We start from the raw sequence: 15,132 nt of genomic DNA, 5'->3' as shown, positions 1-15,132 counted from the left end.
CAATTAAATTGTGAACTTATCTATTAATCATAATAAATGAGCTACACCAAACAATTATGTAATCATTAAGACTTTTATTTAGTTCTTAATTTGTGTTTATATTTATTTTAATTTGTATAGATGACAGATGAAAGTAGAGTAAGTGATGCCGGTTCAAGTGAAAGTTTACCTATTACTGAAGATAGCAATGCCAACACCATTGATACTCAAGATTCTAAGAAGAAAAAAGCCATGCAACCTAGATCCGATGTTCGGAATTATTTTGATAAATTTGAGGTAAATGGGGTTGGTAAAGCAAGGTGTAGATATTGTAAGCAAGCTTATGCTGCTAATTCATCTAGGAATGGAACAATAGGATTGAAAAATCATTTGACTAGATGCAAAGAATACCCACCTAATACTGATAAAGATAATAGTCAAACAAAGATAAATTTTCAATCTTGCCAAAATGATGGAGGATCACTTTGGAAATTTGATCAAGAAGTGGTTAGGAGGGCCTTAATTGAGATGATAGTTGTTGATGAACAACCATTTAGCTTTGTAGAAAATGAAGGCTTTATGAAGATTATAAGAATAACTCAACTATTATTTTGTCTTCCTTATCGTAGAACAATAACAAGGGATTTTTATGAAGTTTATGGTGAATTGAAGTAAAATCTAAGAAGGTCTTTTAGAGAAGCACAACCAAAAATTTGACTCACAACAGACACATGGACTTCATTACAAAGAATAAATTATATGTATTTGACAGCCCACTTCATTGATAGGGATTGAAAGTTGCATAAAAATACTAAAATTTTTCCCTATCACTAGTCATAAGGGTGAAGAGATGGATACAGCTATTTCTAATTGTTTGCTTGAATGAAAATTAGACAAGGTATTCACTATTATCGCGGACAATGCTTCTTCAAATGATGTCACAGTAAAAAAATTATCTAAAAAGTTTGATATGTGAAAAACTAATATGATGAGTGGTAAACATATTCATGTGAGATGCATGGCTCATATACTACATCTAATTGTGCAAGATGGTTTGAAAGAACTTGATGCTTCTGTCACACGTGTTAGAAATATTATGAGGTATGTGAGATCTTCGCCTGCAAGGACCTTAAAGTTTAAACAATGTTGTGCACATGTAAAGGTAGAATGTACCAAAACATTGTGTTTGGATATTCCTACTAGGTGGAATTCCACCTATTTGATGTTGGATACGGCACAAAACTTTGAAAAGGCCTTTGACAAGTTTCATCTTTTTGATGATGGATTTTCTGCTTATGAATGTTCTCATCTTTGTAAATATGGTAGTACTGCAGGTCCTCTTGAATCTGATGATTGGGTGAATGTGAGGAATGCGATAGAGTTTCTTGCAAGATTTCACGAGCTCACCAAAAAGGTTTCAGGTTCATGTTATGTCACTTCTAATTCTTATTTTGAGGATGTATCTGAACTTTAGTATCATTTGAAAAAGTGTTTAGTTAGTGAGGATGAGCATTTGAGAAAAATGGCTGAGCGGATGCAAGAAAAGATCAAGAAGTATTGGGGTGAGCCTGAAAAGATGAATAAAATAATTTTTATTGCTTCCGTCTTAGATCCATGAAACAAATTTGAATATTTAGATGGAGCACTTGAAGAACTTTTTGGGGAGGAAAAAGGAAAGAAAATAAATGCTGAGGTGTATGCTTATATGAATTCTTTATTTGAAGAGTATCTAACAAAGTATTCAACTGGATCTTGTCCTCAATCTCCATCTAGTTCTACTTCATCTAATAACACATTTAATACATCTAGTGGAAGTATTATAACCGCATCATTAATAAGGACGAAGCTTCACTTGAAGAAACAAAAGGAAGACAATGGAAGTGGGGCTGCTAAATTGGAGTTGGATAAATACTTTAGTGAAGAACAAGAGCCTTTTAGTGAAGAATTTTATATCTTAAGTTGGTGGAAAACATGCTCCTAGATTTCCTATTCTTTCGGAGTTGGCTCGTGATCTGTTGGCCATTCCAATTTCTAGTGGGGCGTCGGAATGTGCGTTTAGCACCGGTGGAAGGTATTCCTAATTCATTTAGGAGTTCATTGAATCCTAAATGTGTGAACGCTCTTGTTTGTGTTCAAGATTGGCGTAGAGAAGAGAAGAATCCTATTAGTGTTGAAGAAGACTTGAAGTATCTTGAGGAACTCGAGCTTGGTAAGCTTTAATATTTTGTGTGTAGTTTAGTTCAAAATAATATATCATTCTTGTTTATTTGTATGACATATTTGGTCGAATTATCTTTAGATATGGAAAATAATGGAAGCACTACTAGCATTGTTCGAACTTTGATGTATAGTTGCAACTTGCAACATGAGTGGTAAGTTTAATACTCTATTTGTTTAGTGATATACTTTTGTAGTTTATTTTATTATCATCAAAAAATAATATTCTAATTTATAATTTAATTTTTTTTAGGTTCAAGTGCAATCATGCCTCTTTCTCCTAAAGTACGCTCTCATATTTGGGAACACTTTGAGGTGAAAGAAGATAACTGAAAAGTTCGCAAAGTAGAGTGCAAGCATTGTGGTCGAGTCTATAATGTTCATCCAAAGAGGGATGGAACATTTGGTTTAAGGAAGCATATTAGTCGTTGTTTTGAGCGTCTTCCTGGAATCTGTATTTAAGAATTAAGACTAAGTTGATTCAAGGCTATTAGTGTGAACTTGAATTGGGGGATGCCCTCTCTTTTTTGTTGTTTTTGTTGCACTATGTGTTTAATTTTGCTGCTACTGTTAGAATATGTTGCTAGTGTTAATTCTGCTACTGTTAGAGTCTGTTGCTAGCCTGCTACTATTAATTCTGTTGTTTTTGTTGCACTGTTGCTACTGTTAGAACACTAATTCTGCTACTCTTAATTCTCCTATTGCACTGTGTTTAATTCAGTTGGCCATTTTTAGAGAAAAAATTTACATCATGTTAATGCTGCTACTGTCGCATGTTTGTTGAATAGTGGATTAAGGCATTAAGCCACAAAAATGTGAGTTGGCTCCAAATGCTAGCATTTAGCGAAATGGCGGTTCAATTTCATGTCTATTTGCTTCTTTCTATTTACTTCTTTCTGACGAAAATGTATATGGCTACAATTGGAGAGCCCGATTTTGGGATCATCATGACATTCCATAGCTCATTATCAGAAGGATCAAGGCATAGCTCGAGGTTTGATAAACTAGAAGGATCGAGGCACAGCTCGACCTCGGGGCAGAGCAAATCGGCGGCTATGATGAACGAGTGGGATATTCTCAAGGCACGTGATTAAAGCTGACCAAGTCTATTGGGCTAGTGCAAGCCTGTACCCTGACATTAAATAGATGTACCAGCCACATATCTTTGTAATAAATGCATCTGTACTATGTTGGGATTCCCTCTCCTATATAAAGGGGATCCTTATAATCTTTTGCACACATAATATTCAATACAAGAACAAGAACATTCTCATCTCTCTAACTTAAACACTCTCTATTGTCTTTCCTTTAATTTATTACTTGCATTTATTGCATTTCATTGATTATTCTTCATTTATTATTCATCATTGATCATATAGAGACATCATCAAGGCTCTTAGAACAGTTATTTCCCCATCGATTGGCACCAGTCAAGCACTTAGCTCGACCTCGAGGCCCTGCTTAGGCCAGCCCGAGGCCCCGATCCACAGCTGTTTAGTTTGGATAATAACGTTGATCTTTACTCTTACTTTACTTTTCTAACTCACACTTAATATCTATTGCCTAACAACTAGTATAAAAATAAATCACATATTTTTAGAACCACAAAATCAAATTTAATTATTATTACCATTTTCAAGGTAAACAATTTAGTACCCACCGTGGGGCTAAAAATAATAGTGATTGTTTTCGTGCTGATTTACTAAATAACACAAGTTATTCTTCACACTTTTTCTTGTCCAAGAATCTTTATTTCAGGTCAAAATGTCTAAGTCAGTGAATGCACACGAAAACAACGGTCTTGAGAACCATGGAGAGAATGATATAGCTATTCCAGGTATTGGTGTACCACCATGAAACCCCGAGGATGCACCATAACCAATTCCCGTGGAAGTGGTCTCACGCAACGCCCAACACGTCGATGTAAGCTCCCACACTAACAGAAGTATACACCAAGAAAACCAACAGGAAGCTCGAAAATCCCCAGCCCGAAAGGAAAGAGAGGCGGGCAGGAGGAACGGAACGGGAAAACCTTAGCACATCATTCATATGATCATGGGGGGACCGATGTTGCTCAAGGACCCGTGACCAAATAGACAAAAGTTGTCGCTGCAACGGAAGGGCAAATTCAGGGCCGCATGAACGAGGACATCCTAGAATTTAGTGAAGAAGACTTCGAGACCCTGTCTCATTTGGATAACGATGTGCTGGTAATTTCATTTCTCTTGAATAATGTTCAAGTTAAACGTGTACTCGTGGATCCAGGTAGCTCAGCCAACGTAATCAGGTCGAAGGTGGTAGAACAGCTCGGACTGCTCAACCAAATGATACCTACCTCTCGAGTCCTCAATGGCTTCAACATGGCTGATAAAGCAATGAAGGGGAGATCACCCTCCTGGTCAACATGTCTGATATAGTTTAGAATACAAAATTTCACGTCGTCGAAGGTGACATGAGGTACAATGCATTGCTTGGAAGGCCATGGATACATAATATGAGGGCAGTACCATCAACTCTTCATCAGATGATGAAATTTCCAACAAAACACGGTATAAAAATGGTATATGGGGAACAAAATGCGGCAAAGAGATGTTCACGATTCACGAGGAGGTACCAACTTCTATACCCTCCACCTCGAAGGAACCAGTAGACAAACAGACCCTCGAGGACGATGAAGAAGACTTCTTCACTCCTCAAACCTTCATTGACCCCGAAGAATCGGATGTAGTAAAATCAATAATTGAGGAACTGGAGCAAGCTGTTTTTATCAAGCATCTCCCAGATTGAAAGGTATACCTAGGAATGGAACTAACCCCCGAACTCGGGAAAAAACTCATTCAATTTCTTATTAATAACATCGATTGTTTTGCTTGGTCCCATTTAAACATGACAGAGATCCTGCCGGAAATAACCACTCATCGACTGAGTGTCGACCCCAGGTTAAAATCGGTTAAGGGAAAAAAGAAGACCTCAATCCGAGGTAAAACACGCGTTCATGGGAAGCAAAGTAACAAAGTTCCCCGAGGATCATAAAATCAAAAGGATCCTACTAACACCCTACCACCCATGTGCAAACTGTCAAACCGAGTCCACAAACAAGACCGCCATTCAAAACTTGAAAAAGAAGTTAAAAAATGCGAAAGGAAATGGAGAGAAATGTTGCTCGAAGTGTTATGGGCATATCGAACAACTCCAAAATCGAGCACATGAGATACGCCTTTCTCTCTGGTATACGACTCTGAGGCTTTAATACCGGTCGAGGTCGGAGAGCCAAGTGCCAAATTTTAACATGCCACCAGAGCTCAAACAATAAAGCTATGACTGCAGCCCTCGAACTACTAGATGAAAAACGAGAAGCTTCACTGGTCTGAATGGCCGCCCAAAAACAAAGTATCAAAATGTACTAAAACAGGAGAACAAATCTCCAACATTTTGGGGTCGAGGACTTAGTCCTAAGGATAGTCACCCTAAACACTCGAAACCCTAATGAAAGGAAGCTAGGTCTAGGCTGGGAAGGACCGTATTGCGTCCTCGGAGTTATCGGTAAAGGGTCGTATAAGCTCGGTACCATGGAAGGCGAACAACTTCCAAGCAATTGGAACATATCAATGCTCAAACGCTATTACTGAAGAGGTGTCCGTTGAAAGGCACCGGAACATCCTACGACTCCGACATCGATCCCTTCAACATCGTAGGAGCCAAAAAGATAAACAAACAGCGAAGTAGCTGAAGAATATCGAGGCTCGAAGCACCATAACTCCTAAGGTACAATCGTCTCCCTTTCCATTTACGGCTTACACTAACCTATATGTAGATGATCGGTTAGAAAAATTGAAGCACCTTCCGACTTGGAGTCTTTAGGTTTTAAAGCGTGCATTCCACTCTTTTCCTTTGATCGGATTTTTATCCCAAGAAGGGTTTTGCTGACAAGGTTTGTAATGAGGCAACACTATATGCTACCTAAGGGGAACTTAACGAGTATTCAAGGCTCCTTTTCAATCAACCTCGAATACTAGGGGGCATCCCCCGAGAGATCACCTCCCCGCAAAAATCAAGATAAGCCAAAGAGGGTCTCGATAGAAAAAAGATGTATCGGGCCAAACTGTCAAATTAGTCATGTCTACATAGAATAATCGAACCCTCGGCGAGGAAAACATGTATACTTGTACAAAGTGATCAGAGGAGTGTCTTTTCGCGCTTCAAAGAAGTTTTCCATTTCTATGACCAACGACCCCAGGGCTAGAAATTTCCCAAAAACTCGGGAACTGGCATCAAAAACTCGGATCTGTAAGACCTCTGGGCTGGAAACTTTATGCTCAGCATCAAGCTTACAAAGAACGGCTCCAGAGCCAAAAACTTTTGATGTCTCGAAAATTTTCACCCTAGTTATCAAAAACTCGATGCTATGAGACCTCGAGTGGGCAACCTCAAACCTGTAAGACCTCAATGAGGCATTATCAACAATGCAAGACCCCCAAGAGGCATTATCAACAACGTAAGCCCTCCATGAGGCATCTTCAACGCTATAAGACCTCCAGGCATGCCCGAATCTGTAAGACCTCAAGCAAGGCATGAATTATACTTGTACCAAGTAACTACCTGTAAGACCTCAAGTAAGGCATGAATTGTACTTGTGTGTGCGGCAAAAATCAGAGGACTTAATTTCTCGCTATCAAAACATTTCGAAAGAATGCCTCAAGACCCCGAGGGTGTGGAGCCACAACCGAATCCCCTCATTTGGGGCTCGTCGAGGCCCCACTCAGGGAAGACGGAGATTGAAGCCAGGACAGAGGGGGAAGCTCCCAAGGCACAAAGCTAAGTCTGACAGGGCTGGCATATCCAGAGCCTATGTTGAGGCGTCGCGTCAAGCCGTCCCATCTCAATACTTTATAATTAATGCCCATGTACTAGTAGCCGGGTTCCCCTCCTATATAAAGGGAACTTGCACTACCTTATAGCAGGATGATGTTGCTCTATTTCTCCACAAGATCAATAATCTCTCTCTCTCTCTCTCTTTTCTTTCTAATTTGCTCGTTCTCACTGGCCCTGGGCCGCTTTAATATTCACAGTTCTCTTACTTATTCTTCATCTTATCGCTCGGTATTGGCCCTAAAGAGCTTTATTTAATCATATCTTAACTGTTATCCCATTCCTGATCATCCTTGATAGCTTGAGCTCGACCCGAACATCGACCACGAAGTCCCTCATCGACCAGTCCTGCATCCGGGTAACAGGCCCCTCGGTTTGTTTACTGCCTCGTTTTAGCTTGCATTTCATTGTTAAACTTCACATTCTTAGTATCAACTGCTCTAACAACTAGATCGAGAATAGATCACATATTTTTAGAATCTCATTTACAAATTTAATTGTTGTTACCATTTTCACGGTAAACAGTTTGGCGCCCACCGTGGGGCTAAAAATAATAGTGATTATTTTCTTGCTGGTTTCATTGCACAAACACACATTATCTTTCGTACTTTTTCTTGTCCAAGATCCTTTGATTTCAGGTCAAAATGTCTGGCTCGGTAAACAGAGTCGAAAACGACAACCTCGAAAACCACAGGGAAAATGGTGTGGCTGTCCTGGCCGCTGGAGCACCAGCACAGAATCCCAATAACGCGCCCGGACCGATTCTAGCGAACGTGGATTCACAGGACGCACAACAAGTCAATGAAACTTCTCACACCGACAGGAGCACACGGAGCAAGGACCGACAGGAAGCTCAAAAAACCCCGGCCCGGGAAGAACATGAAGTTTGTCTTCATGTTATTTTTAAAATGTTGCAGGCACAAAAACTGACCGTTGCTCAGTTGCAAAGCCACCCGAAGACTCCTAGCATAGCAGCACCAAAGACAACTCCCCCCGCCGAACGAATACCTAATAGATCAAGCAACAACGGATCGATAACAGGCCTGCCATAGCGAAGATGCTTGGGGATCATTCCAAGAAGATCGAGTTAGGTTCGTGGAAGTTCATAAAATAGTGGTCCCCTGAGGAAACGATCCCGGAACTCGTTTCACGGAAATCCAAAATGTCGGAACTCCCTAAGTACGACGGGACCTCAGATCCCGACGAGCGCACCACCGCTTACACGTGCGCAGGAAAAGGCAGCGACCTTTAAGATGATGAGTTCGATCCTGTCTCATTGAAGAAGTTCGGGGAAACACTCTCAAAAGGAACCATGATGTGGCACCACAGTCTAGCGCCTAACCTCACAAACTCGCTTACCGTACCAGCAGATTCCTCCATAGAGGCACATGCTGATGCCATCAAAGCAGTAATGGGAGAGCCCTACACATCTGAGACCGAACAAAGAGAGAATGAAATGCCATAAGAAGTCGCGCCCTGTTTCCTAATAGAACGAACGAGATCGCCCCCGATTTCAGATGACTGGGGGACATAGGCCTTAGCCTAAAGCCTAAATAAACCGTGCCCGACGACTTTAGGACATTTCAAATGAAGCTTGATCAGATACCCAACCGAGATCTGGTCGGGTGCCTGTACCCGGCACCAGCCACGAATCCGGGCCGTGGACAACCATCCAGAAGCCTCCTCAGGCTCGTTGTACCCAAGTAGGCTCCTGGTAAAGATATTAATGCCAAACAAGTGGAGGTACCACCTGTGCGCCGCGGATGGGAGGAACGCCACAATGCAACCTACCTCGCAATGATCAGTAAAACCAGGTTCGATGAGGCGCGGCCAGCAGGGGCACCCCGCCCAGCAGAATATGATTTCAGCATTGTTATACCTAACATCGTGATCACTATAAGCGAAACCAAGGACACCGAATGACTCAGGCCTACTCGATCAAGACCCATTCAAAGGAACCACAGCCTAGCGCGGGAACCGCAGGGCGCGCGCGGCCACGGGGACAAAAATGGCCATCAACTCAGGAGAACAATGTCCATGTTACTCAATATAAATTGCCACCGAGTACTGCCGAGCGATCAGGCTCGAATCCAACCCCAAGGGAGGAAGGCAACCAGGAAGAACGAAGAAAACAAGTCGCGGCGTATTACCTGGATAGTGGAGGAATGGCGACACCCTCCAAGGACTCATAAAATGGAAAGTAAAAATGTTCGTCGCCAAGAAAGAACGGGTCCAGGGATATACTCCAGAGGACACCCTTACATCCAGAAAAAAGGACACTGAGATTTCGCCTCGGCCTCACACTAACGCATTGGTAACCCTCTCGCTCGTCTCATCTATTCCAAATAAAACATGTGTTCATGAATGCAGGTGGTTTGATCAAGCTTACCAACGATGTCGGACCAAAGTCAATGGGGTGGTTCGGACTAACGAACCAAATCCCTCCCGCACCTCGATTCTTTGACGGATTCCAAATGACGATCACCACAACAAGCAGGAAGACCGGTCTCTCGATACAACCCATCTAAGCTAGAATTGGGATACCAGGCTCTGTACCATCAAAGAAGGTGAAAGGTGTGGACGTCTTAGTCAGATGGTCGCGGACACACCAGCCGAAGACAACATCGACCCCATTTTGCCAAAAGGATGAAATACCACACAAAGGGCAAAATTAAAATAAGTCGACAGGGAGTAATATGCAATGAGGGGAAATTCCCCACCATATGATGCATCGCCGGCATCAATGTCTCCACCCTCGGAAGGATCAAAGGGTAAACCAATCATATCTTCGGCCAAGCCTAATTAAACACAGCGGAAGGCTGCATTAGGGCTCACCCCTCAAGAGGGCAGGAACGTACCAAATCCCGAAATGTCGCCTACACATCCCATAGTGAGGAAGAACTGCTTCACTTCTTTGTTATTTGTTAACTAACATGTATGCAGACAACCATCCGGGACATTCGGAGGTTCTAACTCCACCAGAAGATCCCAAAGCCTTAACAGGCCCACAGCATTTTTTCCTCAATCGGACTTTCGCCCCAAAGAGGGTCTCGCCAGCAAGATTATTAGCAGAGCAACGTACCCCCAGAGGAGGATCCGACAATATCACAGGCTTTCTCCTGCAGACAAATAACGAGCGATGATTTTTTTTAAGGGCACCATCCCTTCGGAAGGACCGGGAAACGCCAGACTAAGTTTCAATACTGAATTATGTATCAGATCGAATGGTCCAAGGAGCCACACCCGCGCTGGCCGAGATCACGACAATGAAACAATGAGTGTTTATGCCAAGCAATAAATGATATATTTTCAGCATCTTATTCTCCAAACAAGGAAATCGCAGTGTATTCTCGGTAGGAACCCTTCCACCGAATGCATCCCGAAATGCTCGGGGACTTAGCGTGAATAATTTGACACCCACACAACCCTAGGGTCAGAGATTCGGTCTCATAAAGCCCCAGCAAGGTAGCTCCGAGCTCACAAACAGCGGCCCTCTAGCCCAAGCAAACTCAATATCTTGGAGACTGTCGACAATCGCCATGCACTGGAAAACCCAAAATTGTAAGACCCCTAGCGGGTAGACTCGGCGTAACCGGATCTATTCTATACTACAACAAAAACTGTAAGACCTCAACAGGCATGACAAACTGTAAGACCTCAACAGGCATGAAAATCTCAAAGTTTAGGCTATACGTCGCATTTGTAAGAATCCCGAAAGGGAATACCCTTGGTGTAGACGCTTAAACTATTACTTGGGATCAAAAACGGATCTGGCTAAACATATATGACTATGGTCAAAACAACTAATACAGCCAAATTAACTTGACTCGGGGACGTCCGACCGTCGCTAAACAAAAATCGCAGGTCACTACTTCGAATATACTTCGGAAAGAACCAGTTAATACAGGCTTCCCTTAACATGCAAAAATGAGCTTCGACCATGTCAGCTCTAAATCACAAGGCTTCGAGCTACTCAGCCTATGAGCTATGATCCTTCCGAGGTGCTCAAACATCGCCGATAATGGCTTGAAATAAACGTTCTTCCAAAATTGACGACAGGTCAAGAAAATCATTTCAAAAGACCTTAACGAGCGGGAAAAACAGCCAACAAAAAGCCTACTGGCAAAACAGCATAAGGGCCATTGTCGCCAGACTAAAAGGTCTCTACGACCAAATAGCATAAGAGCCATTGTCGCCAGCTTGTAAATTGACAACTTGAGGATTATAATGAGCTCGAATCATAACCCGATTCGGAGACTGGATAAAAAATAATACACTATGAAAGCCTCCGGGCCGCATATTAAAAGGTCTCTATGACCAAAATAGCATAAGAGGCACTATCGCTAGTCTGAAAATCGAAAGTACTTAAGGGTCAATTAAAGCTCGAGTCGCAACGCGACTCGGAGACTGGACCTGAAATAGTTAAACTGCAATATGCCTTAAGGGCACGGCATAAATGCCACTATCGCCAGCCGAGTGAGTCTCCGAGCCACGCGCTTGTAAGGTCACTTCAACCCGAAGCACAAAAGGCCATCATCGTCCACCCATGCAGGCAGGAAAGAACTTGAGGGTCAATTAAAGCTCGAATCGCGATGCAACTCGGAGACTGGACCCAAATTAGTTGAAAAGGCAAATGCCCATGGGCAAGAAATAAGAACAATCACTATATGCATGCACGGGCACAAAAGATTGAAGGTTAGGCAAGCTCGAGTCAAGGCCTGACTCAGAGACTAAGCCTAAATAGCTGGGCAAAACGCAAAGGCCCCAATGCCTGCTCACGTTAAGGATCATACCTAAAAACCGTCGGGCTTGCCTGATCAGTTTTGGGCCTATGAGGTCCTTGCCAAACACCAAAACCAGCCCGCCTAGTCAAAAGCAATACAAAAAGAGATGCAGAAGAGATAAAGCTTCAAGTTTCCTCTTATCTTACATACGCAAAAAAAGTGCACTCTCCATCTACAAACATGCTCCAAAGTATCAAATACAAAGTAGAAAATCAGCGAAATCGACACAACGCTCCAAATGGCTACAGCTTGCCAGATTCACTCTCCCCGTCGTTAGCAAGAAAGGACCGAACGTCACGCTCGTCCACCCTTGTTCAAGCTAATTCCTCCGAGAGAATGAATCCCCTTGCAACGATCTCCTCGAGTACCTCTCTTCGGGATCTGTAACGAACATATTCCTCGAGCCTCTTCTCCCGGTCGAGGGCTCGCTTCAGCTCGGCTTGGACATTAGCAGCGTCCTTCGTACGAATCGCCATCTCCTGATCAGCCTTGGTTCGGCTTAATGTCGCTTCAGCCCGGGCATCGATTATCTTAGCCCTGATCTTCGAGAGATCAGATTCAAGTCTCCCGATACTTTGGAATTGTCACGAGCCAAGAAGAGTTGGGATCCGAAGGCAGGGACCTTGGTCAAAGCGTCTGTCTCCTCTAAAGCTTGAGCTTGCACCTGAGCCCTTAGTTCACTACAAGCATTTCCGACGCGGTCGATGTCGCCCTTAAGGTACTCCAAGGCCTCCCGTCTTTTTCTGCAGCTAGTATAAAAAAAGGGTTTAACCTTAATGTCCACAAAAAGCGAGGCATGTTTTACAAAAGTTTACCTGCTCCATCAAATAGCTCTCGTAATTCGAGCTCCGGTACGCCTCATATCACTAATACAGCAACTCAACCTCCATCTCTGTGCTAAGGAGCCTAAGGGACTCACCCTCGTCCAGAACCTTCTGAAGCCTGGCTTTTTGACGAAGCAGCTCAGACCTGAGCCCATCACAGGCCTGCAAAAGGAAAATTCGATAAAGATAGGAGGACGTGCAAACTAACGCGAATCGATGATGCCCGACCGTCGCCATAAAATCACAAGCCTTCAATTACTTCAAAAGAATCAGTTAATCAGGCTACCCTCGGCATAAGCAAAAGAGCTTCGATCATATCAGCTCCAAACAATAAAAGGGCTTTAAAACAATTCAGCCATCGAGCGAAAACTCCCGAGGTGATCTTCTATCATCGCATAACGGCTCACAATCGAGGTTCTTATCAAACTGTCGAAGAGTCGGACGAACACAAAAACTTCAATGAGGGAAAAATAAAGCTTAAATTAAAGGTCCTATCTACCAAATGCATAAGAGCCACTGTCGTCAACTTAAATTAAAGGCGTACCGACCCAATGCCTAAGAGCCACTATCACCAGCTTAAATTAAAGGTCGTACAGACCCAATGCATAAGATCCACTGTCGCCAGCTTAAATTAAAGGTCGTACCGACCTAATGCGTAAGATCCATTGTCGTCAGCCCAAATTAGAGGTCGTACTGACCGAATGTGTAAGAGCCTACGGGCCATAATAACAAGCCTCAGGGCCGATGTGTAAACCTAAGGGTTTTTAGTCGAAGGCCAATTCATTTGGCTAATCATTGACAAACATAATACTCGAGACAAAGAAAGGCGTACATAAGCAAAAAGAAATTCATGAAAGAAGAAAAAGACTTCTTTACAATGTATATGTATATGTGAAAAAATACAAAGTTCCATTTACAATGTAGTATAAGAGCATTATACGCAGAATCAGAAAGGAAAGGTCTAGTCTACTTTCTCCTCGGGGACTGCGGCCCGTTCGGCCCCTTCCTCATTATCTTCGGCATCAGATACAAGGATCTTGGCGTCGTATTCATCCACCTTGGTCTGCTCTATCTCTTCCGAGAGATCGAAGCCCCTAGCGTGGATCTGCTCGAGGGTTTCACTTCGGGGTCTGCACCGGGCATATTCATTACTTCTTCTCACCCAATCGGAATCCCCTCTCAACTCAGCTCGAGCGTCGGCAACGTCCTTTAAATATATGGCCACTTTCTTATCAGCCTTAGCTCGAATCTCTTCATCTTCTTCCCAGGTGTCCACGACCTCAGTCTTCATCTTCAAAAGGTCAGACTCGATATTTTCAATCTTACTCGTTTGAACAAAGCTATTTTTGCGAGTGTTCCGGAGCTGTACCACGAGGGCAGAAGCCATGGCCAAAGCATTCTTCTTGGACGTAATATGGGCATCTATCTGAACCTTTAGCTTGTTATACTCATACTTGACATGTCCAACCTCGCCCCAAAGGCATTCCAGATCCTCTGTCTTGCTCTGCAACTGAAGTGTCAAAATATTAATCTCTGATGGTAGAGGAAAAACATGCATCCTCTCGAAATAAAGGTTACCTGTCTCTCGAGGCGGCCTTCGTAGTTCAGGCTTCGATTCATCTCGTACCGAAGGTGTATCAACTCTTTTGCCCTTTTTTCACAAAAACACCTGAGGGATTTCTCCTCGTCCAAGGTTTTCCACAGCCTTGTTTCATAGCGGAGCAACTTGGACTTGAGCTTGTCAAAGTCCTATACAAAAGAAGCTCAATGAGAAAATGAAAATGTAAAATCAAAAAACCAACAAAGTCAACCAAAGCTCACCACAGAACAAAGCCAATGAGCCTCCTCAAAAGTTGAGCATGCATCTACTGGCCCGGTCTCACCGGCCCTAGGTGAACCAATCTCGGTGGAGACATGGTCGCTCGAGACCCCGCTTGATTCAGGTAACCCCTGGTCTCGAACATCCCTCGAAGTACCTTCGACAGGAGGTGAAAACTGCGACAAAAAACTTGTATCCCTCGAATTACCTTCGACAGAAGATGAAGACGATGGCAAAAAATCTTTATCCCTCGAAGTACCTTCGACGGGAAAAGAAGACGGCAATAAAGGAGGAACCATTTTTCCAAGGCTAGAAGCCTTGGGTGCCGCAGGCTCGGCTGATACATCTTCTTTGAGCCTTTAGGAAGGGCTTTACTTGCTATGAGCACCTTCGTTCTTCAAGGATTCCTTCCGTTTGTTATTATTCCTCGGCCCCGAAGCCGACGATCCTTCCTCCTCTCCCAGGGGGCACAGTCTTATCTCAGGAAATTCTCCAATGCCTGCAGTAATGAAGTTAATACACACAGAAGAAAGTACCTTTCAAAAGGAATAAACCACACAACATGTACCGTGGTGTTTTGCCTCCCATCTACCCTTCGACAGGTCTCGCCACCTACACCCATCGTAGGTCAAGCGAGCTA

The 15,132-nt window shown here is 43.1% G+C and overlaps 2 protein-coding genes across 2 annotated transcripts; one reads left to right on the top strand and one right to left on the bottom strand.

The window, feature by feature from the left end:
- The first annotated feature begins 997 nt into the window (after positions 1 to 997).
- Positions 998 to 4,053, top strand: LOC138871672 (zinc finger BED domain-containing protein DAYSLEEPER-like). Its single transcript, XM_070149568.1, has 7 exons — positions 998 to 1,080; positions 1,183 to 1,393; positions 1,454 to 1,541; positions 1,617 to 1,937; positions 2,117 to 2,188; positions 2,450 to 2,511; positions 3,955 to 4,053. The coding sequence occupies exons 1-7, from the start codon at positions 998 to 1,000 to the stop codon at positions 4,051 to 4,053; spliced, it is 936 nt and encodes a 311-aa protein (XP_070005669.1).
- A 42-nt stretch (positions 4,054 to 4,095) lies between these two features.
- LOC138871671 (uncharacterized) lies at positions 4,096 to 14,791 on the bottom strand. Its single transcript, XM_070149567.1, has 8 exons — positions 14,495 to 14,791; positions 14,252 to 14,422; positions 13,644 to 14,183; positions 12,723 to 12,835; positions 12,472 to 12,598; positions 8,425 to 8,487; positions 4,532 to 4,591; positions 4,096 to 4,305 (listed from the first exon to the last, which is right to left on the bottom strand). Exons 1-8 carry the CDS (start codon positions 14,789 to 14,791, stop codon positions 4,096 to 4,098), a joined length of 1,581 nt encoding a protein of 526 aa, XP_070005668.1.
- Between the last annotated feature and the right edge of the window lie 341 nt (positions 14,792 to 15,132).

Source organism: Nicotiana sylvestris, chromosome 6, assembly GCF_000393655.2.
Source record: "Nicotiana sylvestris chromosome 6, ASM39365v2, whole genome shotgun sequence".
NCBI lineage: Eukaryota > Viridiplantae > Streptophyta > Magnoliopsida > Solanales > Solanaceae > Nicotiana > Nicotiana sylvestris.
This window is presented reverse-complemented; position numbering and strand designations above follow the sequence as displayed.